Here is a 16,492-nt window from a genome sequence, read left to right on the forward strand (position 1 = left end):
TATACTTTATAATCTATCTCACGACGTAGAAATGGTGAGATGTGATTTTTTTTAGCACTATTTCATAAAACAATAAATAAGATGCCCGCGCATCTGCGCGGGCTTCCATCCTAGTTAAGTAAAATTGAACTGAACTAAAAAAGTGACCCTACAAACAGAACAATACAGCAGTAATAGAGTGAGATGGATAAGGGGTCTCGGCAATGATGATATGGATAGGGGGCCGGCGTTGCCGTGACAATTTCATCAACAAGCCTATGCTATAAGCAGGGGTGGATCCAATGTGGGTGCTGGGGGGACTCGAGTTCCCCCCTACCCCTCTGGATCACTATTGATAAGAAGGTGAGATGAAAGGAGAAGTGTGAGAAAATGAAGAGTAAGAGGGACTGAAGAAGGAAGGAGATGAGTACCTCCTTCCCGTGGCGGACGCGGCTTTAAAATATAGATGGGGCGGAGAACGGAGATGTTCACTCGATAAGAGCAATCGAACACAACACATATCGTATTAATAGTTCATTAGTATAAGTGTCTCAATCTGTTGGGTGTTTATATCTTGTTATACCTAATTTTGATGATCCATGACTACTATAAGGGGAAAAGGGGGTCTTGATAGTGTGGGACGACACGAGTCGTAGCTGAGTCGTTTGACCCACCCCGTCTAATAGGTAGATCCGCCCCTGCCCCCTACAATCTGGTTCTGGATCCGCCCCTGGTTATAAGTGTGCAGACCGCTTGACGGACTGATGACCCCTTCGACGGTCTCCATGGAACTGACACAATTCGAGATTTGTTGTTCATAGATTTAGATTTGTTGTGAGCTTCACCAGATCTCGACAAAAATTCAGGCATGCAAATCTGAGTCCGGCTTTGCGCTCGTGTAGCAACCTTGGACATATATAATCCAACAGTACAAGTGCATGACAGCTTGTTTGCTACATCAACTGTCAAAATGCTTTCATTTTTCACATTTTGATGTGCGAATTTTCCCGATCAACACAAGAATTTCCAGCTTTTATATTTTTTTTCTCCTAAAATTAAAGCAGGGCCTCCAATTAGCGTAAAGAAAAGTTGCTGTAAAGTCAATACTCGCAGGTCTTCTCGTCCTCGTCGTTCTTTAAGACGTTGATCAGGTCTTAGTAGCGCAACCAACCCAACTGCTAACCAACTTCACAGTACAATCGTACCTGGTACGCTGCTAACACTGGGAACGAGCGTTTACATCCACCCACCATATAAAGGAAAAACCTTTGCTCGTATTGTGCACACTAGAAACCATGGCGATTCCAATTCTCCACAATATCATTCGACTGTTGTTCCTCCTCACATTCTGGCCGGCTTTCTCTTCCTCCCTCGCTGGCGAGTACAGTGACAGAGAAGCACTAGTGCAATTCAGGGCGGCGCTGTCAGTGTCAGACCAGTTGGGCTCACTGAGCTCATGGAATGGCAGTACCGGCTCCGACTTCTGCCGGTGGGGTGGCGTGACATGCAGCCGCCGGCATCCGGGCAGGGTAACCTCTTTAAATCTGAGTTCATTAGGTCTCGCAGGAAGCATCTCTCCTGTCATTGGCAACCTCACTTTCCTTCACACCCTCAATCTCTTCAACAACACACTCTCTGGAGAGATAGATCATCTCGTCATCAGCCGACTACATCGCCTGCGCTATCTTGAGTTAGCGTACAACCACTTCAGTGGCGAGATTCCTGCTGGGCTCTGCAACTGTTCCAACCTTGTGTATATCAGCGTGGAGGCCAATGAGCTCCATGGGGCGATTCCGAGCTGTCTGGGATCGTTGCTGCAGCTGAAAGTTCTTTACCTTGGTGAGAACAATCTCACAGGAATTGTCCCTCCATCGCTCGGCAACCTTACCATGCTTCTACAAATAGCATTCTATCAGAATCAGCTGGAAGGAACCATACCAGAGGGCCTTTCCAGCTTGAGATATCTGCAATATATCCAAGCCTCGAGGAACAGCCTCTCGGGCACACTACCACCTCTATTCTTCAACATATCGTCTCTTCAATACCTTGGTTTCAGTTCAAACAAGCTGCACGGCAGATTGCCACCCGATGCTGGTGATGGATAAGTCTTTGTGGTCCTTGTTTGTGATTCTTTCTTTGCTTTTGGGTAGTTTCACCTTTTTCAGGACAGCATCTACTCCTTTAGCATATTTTCAGTTGCTAGGACAGCTAACCGGGTTAGTAGGACAGCAGCGGTTAGCATCTCCTTTATGCCCCCATTTATGCTTTATTCAGTTGGGATGCCCTCTAGGACAGCATCCCTTTCAAATTTCGAATTTTAGACTAGAAGAGTGCAGCAATAGGCTTGCAGCCAGCTATGGCTATATATATATGTATCCAACCTTCCTCGGGAAGGTATGGCTTTGTGTTTGTGAATGAGAGAAAACCAGAAAATTGCCCCATCTCTTGTGCCATCCTCTTCTCAATGAGAGTAACCATTGAGGTTCTAACATTTGGTATCAGAGCCACACTTTCCTGTAGGCTAAACATCTCCTGTTCCACCCCTTCCCAAGCTCGGTTGAGCTCTCAGCCAACAGCAGCAGCAGCAGCAGCACCGGCTGCTCCTTCCCCTCTCCCTTCCCCCTCTCCACGCAGCAGCCTCCCGGAGGCACGCCATGTCCGACGTTCGGTCTCGGCGTTCGGTCGCCTCGAGCACTCGGCGTCAGCAGGACGCCGAGCTCGCTGCAGCAGAAGAGCGCAGGCGAGCAACGGCTCAGACCGCTGCAGCAGCAGCGAGGGCGGCCAGACTGGCGGCAGCGGAGTTGGCAGCAGCCAGGGCGGAGGCGGAAGCAGAGGCGGCGGAAGATGCGGCACGTGCGGCGGAGGTAGAGGTTGAGACCTTGCGCAGCAGCATCAACGGCTCCATCGCCGGCGACATCACCGCCGACAGGGAGCTTGAGGAGCTGGCAAGAGGAAGGGCGCGGGAGCGGGCAGAGCGGTGGGCAGCAGCCCACCTCCACGGTGGCGGCGGCGGTCCAAGGGACCGCGCACCCGCCGACGGGAACCTAGACGGGCGCTGGCGTGCCGGCGGCAGCCCGGAGCCCGCGCGCGGCCCTCGTAGGCAGCGCGGCTCTCCCTCCCCTGACCGGCGGCATGGTCACCACGGCGTCCAGACGGTGGTCAGGGACTTTGGTCCCGGCGGTGGGTGGCCTACCCTCACCAAAACCAACTACATCGAGTGGGCCGCGGTGATGAGGGTGAGGCTCCAGGTGCGGCACATGTGGGAGGCAGTCCGGTACAGCGACGTCGACTACGATGAGGATCGGTGGGCACTGGATGCCCTCATCGCTGCAGTCCCGTCCGAGATGCAGTTCTCGCTTTCCCAGAAGCGGACTGCCAAGGAGGCCTGGGACGCCATCACTGCGGCACGCATCGGCAGCGACCGCGCCCGCAAGTCCACACTGCAGGCACTCCGCAAGGAGTGGGAGAACCTGGCCTTCAAGCCGGGTGAGGATGTTGATGACTTTGCCCTCCGTCTCAACACTCTTTTGCAGAAGATGGTGCAGTACGGCGACGACACCTACGACGAGGAGAGAGCTGTCGAGAAGCTCTTTCGCTGCGTCCCAGAGAAGTACAGGCAGATCGCTCGCTCGATCGAGTCTCTGCTGGACCTCTCCACGATGTCGATAGAGGAGGCGTTAGGTCGCCTCAAGGTCGTCGATGGTGATGAGCCACAGCCTCTCTCGGGGCCTATCACCATCGGCGGGAAGCTCCATCTCACTCGAGAACAGTGGGAGGCCTCTCAGAGCGACGGGAGGAAGGGGGAGTCTTCTCCCTCGACAGGCGGCCGCAAGCCGCGCAAGGGGCGCGGAGGTGTCCAGTAGCGGTGGGCGCGAAGACGTGCCAGGGGTGGTGCTCGCAGAGGCGCCCAAGGCGGCGCCGCCGGCAACCACAAGCCGGCACGAGACGACGCCTGCCGCAACTGTGGCAAGCTTGGCCATTGGGCCAAAGACTGTCGCCAGCCACGACGCGGCCAGGCCCACGTTGCACGGGTGGAGGAGGAAGAACCGGCTCTGCTCCTGGCTCACGCAAGCATCGAGCTACCTCCAGCGGCACCGGCCGCAACGGCTTTTCTCCACCTCGATGAGCCGAAGGTACTCGTCTCCCTCTGCAACGGCTCCAGCAACGACAAGGTTGATAGGTGGTACCTCGACACCGGCGCCACCCATCACATGACCGGCCGACGGGAGTTCTTCACCGAGTTCGACTCCAGCGTCCGAGGCTCTGTCAAGTTTGGGGACGCCTCCGGCGTGGAGATCAAGGGCGTTGGCTCCGTCACCTTCACCGCCAAGTCCGGTGAGCACAGGCTGCTCACCGGAGTCTACTACATCCCCGCGTTGAGGAATTCTATCATCAGCGTGGGACAGCTGGATGAGAACGGCTCACGCGTGTTGGTCGAGGACGGACTCATGAGGATTTGGGATCGCCGTCGTCGCCTTCTTGCCAAGGTAACCAGAGGCACTAATCGACTCTACATCCTCAGCGCGCAGGTCGCACAACCAGTTTGCCTCGCTGCTCGTCGGGACGACGAGGCGTGGCAGTGGCACGAGCGCTTCGGGCACCTCCACTTCGAGGCCCTGAAGCAGCTCAGTGCCAAGGAGATGGTGCGAGGCATGCCGTGCCTTGACCACGTGGAGCAGCTCTGCGACGTCTGCGTGGTGACGAAGCAGCGGCGGCTCCCCTTTCCCCAGCAGACGAGCTTCCGAGCCAAGGAACGGCTCGAGCTCGAGCACGGGGACTTGTGTGGCCCAGTGACACCGGCCACACCAGGAGGACGACGTTACTTCCTGCTGCTCGTCGACGACCTCTCCCGCTACATGTGGGTGATGGTCCTCGGCAGCAAGGGAGAGGCTGCGGACGCCATCAGGCACGCGCAGGCTGCTGCAGAGGCGGAGTGTGGCCGCAAGCTGCGCGTGCTGCGCACCGACAACGGCGGCGAATTCACGGCGGCTGAATTCGCGTCGTACTGCGCTGATGAGGGCATTCAGCGCCACTACACCGCGCCGTACAGCCCGCAGCAGAACGGCGTCGTCGAGCGGCGCAACCAGACGGTTGTGGGGATGGCTCGGGCTCTCCTCAAGCAGAGGGGGATGCCGGCCATCTTCTGGGGAGAGGCGGTGGTGACGGCCGTCTACATCCTCAACCGCTCGCCTACCAAGGCTCTCAATGGCAGGACACCGTACGAGGCTTGGCATGGGCGCAAGCCGGCGGTCTCCCACCTGCGGGCCTTCGGCTGCCTCGCGTTCGCCAAGGAGCTTGGACACATCGGCAAGCTCGATGACAGGAGCACCCCAGGGGTGTTCGTCGGCTACGCGGAAGGCTCGAAGGCCTACCGCATTCTCGACCCGGAGACACAGCGTGTGCGCACGGCGCGCGACGTAGTGTTCAACGAAGGGCAAGGGTGGGTATGGGACAAGGCGGTGGACGATGGTTCGACTCCGACGTACGACGACTTCACCATCGAGTACGTCCACTTCGAGGGAGCTGGGGGAGTAGGCAGCTCTTCTTCACCGAGCGTGTCTACCCCAGTCCCCGAGCCTCCACCGACTTCGACACCAACACATCCTCGGACCACGACTTCAACTACGACGAGCTCTTCGCCGACACCGCCCCAGCCGGTGACCCCACGCGCTCCAGCACCAACAGCCACTCCTCCGGGCACGTCTACTCCGACGCCAGCTCGTGTTTAGCGCAGCCCGGTGGAGTTCGCTACTCCGCTCTCCCACGACGGGGAGCGCATCGACGCGTACCACGACGGCGAGCAGCTACGGTACTGTACGATGGAGGATCTTCTCGGCGACCAGCCGGTGCCGGGACAGGTGCCTCGCGACCTGGAGGCGCAGTTGCACCTTGCGTGCGACGACGGTGAGCCTCGGTCTTTCGCAGAGGCCGAGAAACACGCGGCATGGCGTGCCGCGATGCAGTCAGAGATGGACGCGGTTCAGGAGAACCGCACCTGGGAGCTTGCTGACCTCCCTCGTGGTCACCGCGCGATTACCCTTAAGTGGGTGTTCAAGCTGAAGAGGGATGAAGCAGGAGCCATCGTCAAGCACAAGGCTCGCTTGGTGGCACGCGGTTTCGTGCAGCAGGAGGGGATCGACTACGACGATGCCTTCGCTCCCGTGGCACGGATGGAGTCTGTGCGACTCCTCCTTGCGCTGGCTGCTCAGGAAGGCTGGGGTGTCCATCACATGGATGTCAAGTCGGCGTTTCTGAACGGCGACTTGAAGGAGGAGGTCTACGTGCACCAGCCTCCGGGATTCGTGCTCCCCGGCAAGGAGGGCAAGGTGCTACGCCTGCACAAGGCCCTCTACGGCTTGCGGCAAGCACCGAGGGCGTGGAATGCCAAGTTGGATTCCACACTCAAGGGGATGGGCTTCGAGCAAAGCCCACACGAGGCGGCCATCTACCGGCGGGGCAATGGAGGAAATGCCTTGCTGGTGGGTGTCTACGTCGACGACTTGGTGATCACCGGCACCAAGGATGCGGAGGTGGCGGCGTTCAAGGAGGAGATGAAGGCCACCTTCCAGATGAGTGATCTGGGGCCTCTCTCCTTCTACCTGGGGATCGAAGTGCACCAGGACGACTCCGGGATCACGCTTCGACAGACCGCCTACGCCAAGCGCGTCGTTGAGCTAGCTGGGCTCACCGATTGCAACCCAGCTCTCACTCCGATGGAGGAGAGACTGAAGCTGAGCCGCGATAGCACGACGGAGGAGGTGGATGCTACACAGTACCGGCGTCTTGTGGGGAGTCTTCGCTACCTCACCCACACACGGCCGGACTTGGCCTTCTCCGTTGGCTACGTTAGTCGGTTCATGCAGCGACCGACGACGGAGCACCAGCAGGCTGTGAAGAGGATCATCCGCTACGTTGCGGGGACTCTCGACCACGGTCTCTACTACCCGAGGTGTCCTGGCAAGGCACACTTCGTCGGGTACAGCGACAGCGACCATACCGGCGACATCGACACCAGCAAGAGCACGAGCGGGATTCTCTTCTTCCTCGGCGAGTGCCTCGTTAGCTGGCAGTCGATCAAGCAGCAGGTGGTGGCCCTGTCCAGCTGCGAGGCCGAGTACATGGCGGCATCCGCCGCTTCGACCCAGGCGCTCTGGCTTGCTCGACTGCTTGGTGATCTCCTCGGCAGAGACATTGGAGCGGTAGAGCTCAGGGTGGACAACAAGTCCGCTCTAGCCCTGGCAAAGAACCCCGTTTTTCACGAACGGAGCAAGCACATCCGGGTGAGGTACCACTTCATCCGAAGCTACTTGGAGGAAGGGAGCATCAAGGCGAGCTACATCAACACCAAGAACCAGCTTGCGGACTTGCTCACCAAGCCTCTTGGGAGGATCAAGTTCCTCGAGCTCTGCTCCAGGATTGGGATGGCCCAACTTCCCCACAAGACGACGCACAAGACTTAGGGGGAGAATGATGGATAAGTCTTTGTGGTCCTTGTTTGTGATTCTTTCTTTTGCTTTTGGGTAGTTTCACCTTTTTCAGGACAACATCTACTCCTTTAGCATATTTTTAGTTGCTAGGACAGCTGCGGTTAGTAGGACAGCAGCGGTCAGCATCTCCTTTATGCCCCCCTTTATGCTTTATTCAGTTGGGATGCCCTCTAGGACAGCATCCCTTTCAAATTTCGAATTTTAGACTAGAAGAGTGCAGCAATAGGCTTGCAGCCAGCTATGGCTATATATATATGTATCCAACCTTCCTCGGGAAGGTATGGCTTTGTGTTTGTGAATGAGAGAAAACCAGAAAATTGCCCCATCTCTTGTGCCATCCTCTTCTCAATGAGAGTAACCATTGAGGTTCTAACAGCTGGGACACACCTACCAAACCTTCAAGTGCTCCGTTTGGGTGGCATTGGCAACAACTTCTCTGGAACAATCCCTGCCTCCCTCTCTAATGCCACTGAAATCCAAGTACTGGGTCTTGCTAGGAATAGCTTTGAAGGGAGGATACCTCCTGAGATAGGAAAACTGTGCCCAGTTAGCGTTCAAATGGGGAGTAACAAGCTGCAAGCTAATGATGATGGGGATTGGGAGTTCCTGAGATATTTCACAAACTGCACCCGACTTCAGGTGATAGATCTTAGTGACAACACCCTTGGGGGAATACTTCCAAGTTTTATTGCTAATTTATCAAGTTCAATCCAGTGGCTAAGCATGGCAAAAAACCAAATCTCTGGGATAATTCCTCTAGGTATTGGAAGCCTTAATGGACTTGAGGACTTAGAATTCCAAGGTAATAATCTGTTTGGTAATATTCCTGGTGATACCTGAAGGTATTGTGGCTGAACATGAATAGCTTGTCAGGAGGCATTCCATTTTCCATTGGCAATCTCACACAACTTCTGACTCTTGACTTGTCAAACAATCAGCTAAATGGCCCCATTCCTAAAAGCCTTGGAAGCATGGAGAGGTTAACAAACCTTGATTTATCCTCTCACAGGCTAGTTGAGTCTATCCCTGATGTAATCTTCAGCCTCCCTTCACTGACTGATTCACTGTTGCTTTCTGATAATTATCTCTCTGGTGCTCTTCCTCCAAAAGTTGGCAACCTGAGGCGCGCGACAACACTGTCTCTGTCAAGAAACAACTTATCAGGTAAAATACCAACAACACTTGGCGACTGTGCAAGTTTAGTATACTTAGCTCTAGACAGCAACCACTTCGCAGGGAGCATTCCTCCATCACTTGGTAATTTGAGAGGCTTGAGCATCTTGAATTTGACGAGAAACGCACTGTCCGGTAGCATCCCACAACAGCTGAGCAACATTCATGGTTTGCAGCAGCTATACCTGGCTCATAACAACCTATCAGGAACCATTCCACAACTTCTTGAGAAATCAAGCGCTCTGATAGAGCTAGACCTCTCCTATAATCATCTCAGCGGTGAGGTGCCATCACATGGTGTGTTTGCCAACATGAGTGGGTTCTCAGTACTAGGAAATTATGGGCTTTGTGGGGGCATTGCAGAACTGAATTTGCCTCCATGCGAAGTCAAGCCACATAAATTGCGAAAACAGATGCTGCTTAGGATTCTGCTTCTTGTCTCTGGAATTGTTATATGCTCATCTCTTCTGTGCGTCGCACTCTTTCTGTTCAAAGGGAGAAAACAAACGGACAGGAAGAATGCTACAAGTGACCTTATGTTGAATGAAAAGTATCCTAGAGTTTCATACCACAAACTATTTGAAGCTACAGATGGTTTTGCACCTGCAAATCTGATAGGATCTGGAAAATATGGATCAGTGTATAGAGGAAATATGTCTCTTCCATCTGCTGTGAATGTTGTTGTGGCTGTCAAAGTGTTCACTCTTCAGCATGCTAGTTCTTCCCGAAGTTCCATGGCAGAATGTGAGGCTCTGAGGAATGTGAAACATCGGAACCTGATCAAGATTATCACCTGCTGCTCTAGTATGGATACCAGAGGCAATGACTTCCGAGCTCTAGTGTTTGAGTTCATGCCCAAGTACAGCCTGGACAGGTGGCTGCACCCAAGAATCCATGAGCAGACACACAAGTTGAGCATTGCCCAACTGTTAAACATCGCTGTTGATGTTGCCGATGCCATAGACCATCTTCACAACAACAGTTGCCCGACAGTGATTCATTGTGATTTGAAGCCTAGCAACATCCTCCTTAGTGCTGACTGGATTGCTTATGTTGCTGACATTGGACTTGCAAAGCTGGTTGGCGAATCCATAGAACAATCCAGTTTGAGTGCTGGGGACAGCAGCACTGTTGGGATAAGAGGAACCATAGGATATGTTGCTCCAGGTAGCACCACTATTTCAGTAATCACATTTCTTGATCAACTAATTTGTATGGTATTCTGGACCATTATTTTATCATCTCTCTGAAAATAATATCGACTTGTCCTCATATTTCTATTCTTGCAGAATATGGAGCAGGTGGGCAAGCATCTGTTGTTGGTGATGCCTACAGCTTTGGGATTACTCTGCTTGAGATGTTCACAGGGAAGGCACCAACTGATAATATGTTCAGAGAAGGCTTGACCCTGCACTTACATGCTGAGATGACCTTGCCTGAAAAAATATCAGAAATCATTGACCCAGCACTGTTGCACGTGGAACAGTATGACAACGATGCAGAGATACTCACTTGCTTATCTTCTGTAATAGAAGTTGGTGTGTCATGTTCAAAGGAAAACCCATCAGAAAGAATGGACATGAAACATGCTGCTGCTAAGCTGAACAGGATCAGAGAGGTAATGGAATCCTCTTTGTAGAATTCCTTCGCTTCCTATTATCATTCCAGTGTTGAGAACCTATGCATCTTTATACTTGAGAATATGTCAAACTTGGAAAAATGTTAACATATTGAATAGAGTTATGATATTAGAGGATTTCTTCAGTCAGTTGTTTTGCTCGCCCGGTGACCAGATGTCTCCGGTATTATGTAATAAGGAAAACTCTGTATCAAAGCGCTAAAATCTTTCCATCCTTCAGGGAAAATACAGAGAGTGAGACCAGCTATGAAATAACAATGATAGGAGTATAACTTAAAATACATATATAAACTGGTTTCCCATTGCTTCCGACAAATGATAAATGTCTTAGTAAATGCGCTATGATACAATCGTAAGGTATCAAGGAAGTTTATCTCGATACACCTGTTGCAGAAAAGTTTATGGATCTTAAAAGAAAAGTAGGTTATATTAGGTAAAGGAAAATCTGTCTTAGCATAAACAAAAAGCTTGACTGAAGATTATATAGGGACTAGATTTTAAAATGGGTGGAGGGTAAATTATTGATTTAATTTAGGCTATATAGCCAAGTTATAATCGAACTTGTATGTGTTGTTACTTACCGTGCCACATGACTTTGATGTTTTTCTGAAGGATATATAACTAGACCAACCCAATACGGTCTGGAGTAACAAGTTACAAGGCTATGTGAAACATGCATATAGTGTCAATTTTGGACATGAAACCAGACATGGCTCCTCAAGACAACCAAAATTTGGAAAATTTCTGCTCAATAAATCCTTATTGTCCGTCCCTAGACCGCTACAGGTTCCATGTAATCATCCACGCAAACAGCCAAGCAAGGAACATATTGCACCGACCAATATGCATGGGGAAAATAATGGAAAGAGCATTAGGATATGTTCATCTGATAATTCAGGAAGGGGGGGGGGGGGGGGGGGGGGGGGGGGAGGGTGTTAGCCAAATGATATATACTCCCATAAGCATCTCCATGTTCCTAATCTGAGTTGAAAAGAAGATTCATGTGTATACATATTGAATAACCGAACAAAACAACTTCTTCTCTTGCAAACCAAATATGAATTTATATATTAGATTGCTGGTCCCATACCTTGCTATTCCCCAAGCCTTCTGGCTTCTCGTTGCCTCCTCGGCTCCTCCCCAGCATAGACAAACCACACAAGCTTCCATCCGCATCTGGATGCAGTGAACGGCGATGCGCGGGCAGAGTAAATTATTTATAAGGTATCCCGGCAGGGTAAGCAGCTGCATTTCTTCTTCGAGGAGGAAAATCCACAAACAGGTTGAGTGCCCAAGGATGACTAGCTAGCTGCAGCTGGCGAGAAAGAAGAGAAAAACCAGAAGATGGAAGCAACGGGGGACACTGGCCGGACGCCGAGGATTCCGCGGCCGGCTGAACACCGCCGCCGTGGATTAACAGGGGGACGCAGCGAGGTGGTGGTTTGCGGCGACGTCGCGGCGAGGTCTTGCTAGCCCGAGTGGCTGGGAGAAAATCGCGAGAGGGAATGGGCTGCGTTGTGTCCCAAAATAACATATACGACATACGCACGGGAGTATTTATATTTATGGCGATATATTTTTCATAAAAAATTAATAGGTATTTATATTGTAATTTTTAAAAATTAAATTTATAAATTTAGTGTATTTACACTATAAGTTCAATCTATTTACATTGTAAGTCCAAAAAAAATTACGTTCTAAATTAAAATATTACATTGAAAAAAAAAAGCAAAAGCATGCAAGTGCTAGACATTTGATTGCACTGTCATTGATTTCCTGAGAAAGGTGCCATTAACAAAGTTAAAAGCTATCGGCAAAGATCAGATGGATACAGCGTGCATGAGAAGAAATCAAACGGACAGAGAAACTGACTGAGGCCTAGTTTAGATCAAAAAATTTTGGCCAAAAACATCACATTAAATATTTGGACACATACATAGGATAATAAATATGGGAAAAACCAATTGCACAGTTTGTATGTAAATTGTGAGACGAATCTTTTGAGCCAAATTACGCCATGATTTGATAATGTGATGCTACAGTAATCATTTACTAATGACGGATTAATTAGGCTTAATAAATTCGTCTCGCAGTTTACAGGCGGAATATGTAATTTGTTTTGTTATTAGTCTACGTTTAATATTTCAAATGTACGTCGATATACTTCAAAAATTTTACACCCAAAGAACTAAACACACAGGTAGGTGAGAAAAAAAAAGTAATGCTAATCCAGTTGCACAACTTTTATAAATAACTAGAGACATGCAACATAAATCAATCAAGGTGAGCTTGTTCCTATGGAATGCAGCCGTTGATTAAATTTAGTCATACGTGAGTCGGACAGCTGAGTCATATACATCACAATTTTCCAAAAAAAAATACAGTCCACTATTACGAAAACCATCTTTCGTGGCGGCCATTTTGGGTTTCCAATGGCGAAAATCGCAGCCGCCACAAAGCAAAGGCCAGTGAAAATGTCGATCTTTGCTAGCGGTTATTTACCGCCAGCCAAAACACATCTTCGTTGGCGGCCGAGAAAGGAACGCCCGCCAGCAAAGAGAACTCTTCGCTGGCGGTAGCCTTGTCACGACCGAGAAAATTACCTTTTCCCGAACGCTAGTGTATTAATCCCCGTTCCAGGAAAAGCCGGGGTACACCACATAAACATGATACAAAAGGCACATCTTTATTATATCGATAATATTTACATTATTACAAAGGCACTTCAGGCCTGACAAACAAAAATAAACAGCAGCGGACTAGCGGGCCTACGGCTCCATCTTCACAGGCGCTCAACTGGGGTATAAGCCAGAACTCCACCAAAGACATCTTCTCTAAAGCTTCTCTTACTGAAGGGGGGGGGGCAGATTGAGCAAGAATGAGTACAACCACAGTATTCAGCAAGCCACACCGGCAGATGCATGATTAATGCAAGGGGGTACAAAGGGTAATAATATAGGGGTTAAGTTTTGCAGTAAACAGCATTTAAAAGTCACTTAGTCACCCAAAGCCATTTTATAAAGACGATCCTAGAGCTACGCAGTGTTATTAATCAAGGCCGTGTTATTAATATACGCAGTGTTATTAGCCAGCCATTCCATAGTGTCCAAATGATATGAGAATTCCCAAAGTCTAAAGTTATAAAACCACCTAATGTTGCCTAATTAACCAGCGAAGCATCTACCTAAGTTCATACTAGTGGAACCATAAATAGAGTACCCACTAGTTGGGGTTTTATTTTCCTAGGGTGAACAAGGTAATAATAACAATAGCAATAATAATAAGGTCATAACAAAGGTAAATAGGCATGGCTAAATAAAACAGTGATAACGCGGGAATTTAAATAAAGCGATAATGCATTAATTTAAATCAAAATAATTTTATAAACTGGGATTCAATATGCTCAAGGATGATGTGACTTGCCTTGCTCAAAGAGAACGGTCTTCCGAACCTTCGGCGACGACCGCGAACCACGCTTCGGGAACCTCCAGAACGACGAAGGCTACGCGAAGCACACAAGCAAGGCTACAAGCCTAAAAAGAAGCAATAACAATACATAAAAAGAAAGCACACGGTTCTTTAGGTTATAACAAACATTAAGAGACTTGAACGGGTCGATTCGAAGTTCGTATGACCAAGACATGGTCATCCGAAGTTTAATGCTGTTACATGAAGATTTACGGATTATTATAATTAGGTTTTACAACTATAAAACATGTGGAAGCGCTAGCCTGGAAAAGACAGGAAGGCAGCGCTGTTGACATGCGGACCCCACATGTCAACCTAAAGTACCGCGGTAGACCGAGTACACAGAGACGGTCTACGGGTCGACGGAAGCGGACGCCGTGTGTCAACCGAGGTGAGTGGCCGACAAACGGACTCCACTAGACACAACGCGGGCTGCACACGCGCGGCACGGGTGGGAGGCGCGGCTCGGCTTGGGCCGGCGAAGCCGAGGCGGCCCAGGAGGAGAAGAGGAGGGAGTGGGCCGGGAGGGGAAGGGGAGGCCCAAGAGAAGGAGGGAGAGAAGGAGAGGGAGAGAAAGAGAGGGAGGAAGAGAGGACTTTGGCCGCGGGCCGAGGGAGAGAGAGAGGGAGGACTTTGGGCCAGACTTGGCCCAAAGGAGGAAGGAGGATTTATTTTTAATTTTTCTTTTTAGTAAACTTTGATAATTGTTGTTGTTGCTTAATAATTATTTTCGGTGCTCTGAAAATTCAAGTAAAATTTGAGGGCTCCTTTTAGACCAAGGAGAATTTAACAAAAATTCTCCGGGCCACATTCGAATTTTTCTTGCACGTATTTTAGTGTTTGCCAATTTCTTTTTGAATTTTAATTAATTCTATTATTCCTTTTAGAAAATGATTTTTAATTCGGGATGAATTTATCAGGATGTGACAAGCCTTAGGACGGCCGCCAGCGAAGACATGTCTTTTCTGGCGGCGGACATAACGCAGCCGCCAGCAAAGAAGTATCTCCGCTTGCGGTAGCCTTAGGTCGGCCGCCAGCGAAGATAATTCTTTGCTGGCGGCTCACAGTATTTTAGGCCACGTAGCACGCTAGGAAAAATAAACTAAGGCATCTGTGGATGGACACGTGGCCCGACAGCGAAGATATGGACCATCCTAGTTCTGACACGTGGCCCGCCAGTGAAGATGCAAATTTTTTTAAAAAAATTTAAAACATTATTATATATACTTTTTTTCTTTTTTTCGTGCGCGTGTTTCAGAGTCACACGTGGTTGATATAACTAATTGAGCTATCGATAGAGTATGTTCTCTTTCATGTATGTTAGAGCCACGCATTGAGTATGAAGCAGAATAATATACATATAATAATATATATATATATATATATGTATATATATATATATATATATGTACATTGACAAATTAAATTGAACCGACGACATAACATTTACAAGTATTTTGAATGAATTATAAAACCCTAGCTATATTATACGCCTGGTCCAGTTAGACAGGGATTCGTTCTCCAGCAGGGCTAAGACTCCTTCGTTGTCGAAAAATCACCCAAGCTGATGTGCGCACTCACGGTGGATGAAGTAGCACATGTCCGCCTGAATGTTCTTAATGGAAGTATCATCGAGCTGTCCTTCAGACTTGGGGAATTTTGGAAGCTACATCAGATCATGACAGAATTAAGGAAATTAATTATTCACAATAATGCAAGTTAGCGACTAATTTAACAAGTGTGTATTATAATACAAGTTAGAGACTAATTTAACAATTAATTACTTACCTCGTCGTAATTTGCACAATATTTCCCATTAACCCTTAGGAACTCACAACAGTAATATCCGCATAATACTATTCCCACTGGTTGCTTGTGACACTTTCAACATCAAAATAATTATAAGGTATATTAGGTTATTAAATGGAAACACACAAGCATTTAAATGCACTGTTTGCAGATATAATTAATTTACATTCGTTAGAGGTTAAAACACGTCATGCTAATATCTTACTTACAGATCGAGAATTCTTAGAAATTCCTGATAGGTGTTGCTATCTTTGTCGAGACGATGACTTCATTGTACTTTGGATAGAGAAGAAAGACTATCCAATGGTCGCTGCAAACTAAATTGTTAGTCGAGCCATGATTATATGTATATACTCTTAGTGCATATATATTACAACTTACTCAAAGGCATATGGGGCATAAACACACTCCTTGTCCTGCGTACATTCAAGCGCAATAGCTACGTACGTAGTGACATCGAGCACCTTTTCATGATGCCTTTGTGCTACGTAAGCTTTCCTCTCTTCGGGAGTCATCGCCTTGATGTGTTCCGGTAGCTTCTTCTCGTCTAGTGTGTATGTGTGGTTCGGCTTACTTATCCTGCACGGGTTTAGGTAGGCGACAGGCTTTTTCATCTCTTCGGCTTCCACGTAATTCATCCTGCCAACAATGGATATCAAATGAGCTACGCATATAGGTGTAGTGATCTATTAACACGTTCAAGTGTAGCACTTACAGACACCAGATGGCAATCAAATTGGCGTCCAGCCTCTTCCTACGGTAGAGGGAATTCATATCGGAGAAATAGAGTTGGAGTAGACAAGGACCGCTCCAGAAGATGTTCTCCCCCACGGCAACTGTGAATGAATCGATGCCTTTCATGGTGCTTGCCCTAATGTACCAATCGTGCCACCTTCTTAGTTGCCACGGTCCTTCTCTTAGTTGCCAGTCGTAAATG

General features: G+C 49.1%; 2 protein-coding genes across 2 annotated transcripts; both read left to right on the plus strand.

The window, feature by feature from the left end:
• Positions 1-1,274: 1,274 nt before the first annotated feature.
• On the plus strand, positions 1,275-2,084 carry LOC127775921 (LRR receptor-like serine/threonine-protein kinase EFR). Its single transcript, XM_052302269.1, has one exon. The coding sequence runs from the start codon at positions 1,275-1,277 to the stop codon at positions 2,082-2,084; it is 810 nt and encodes a 269-aa protein (XP_052158229.1).
• A 5,940-nt stretch (positions 2,085-8,024) lies between these two features.
• Positions 8,025-10,516, plus strand: LOC127776013 (putative receptor-like protein kinase At3g47110). Its single transcript, XM_052302363.1, has 4 exons — positions 8,025-8,268; positions 9,258-9,806; positions 9,929-10,257; positions 10,499-10,516. The coding sequence occupies exons 1-4, from the start codon at positions 8,025-8,027 to the stop codon at positions 10,514-10,516; spliced, it is 1,140 nt and encodes a 379-aa protein (XP_052158323.1).
• Positions 10,517-16,492: the final 5,976 nt, after the last annotated feature.

Source organism: Oryza glaberrima, chromosome 1, assembly GCF_000147395.1.
Source record: "Oryza glaberrima chromosome 1, OglaRS2, whole genome shotgun sequence".
NCBI classification, from domain to species: domain Eukaryota; kingdom Viridiplantae; phylum Streptophyta; class Magnoliopsida; order Poales; family Poaceae; genus Oryza; species Oryza glaberrima.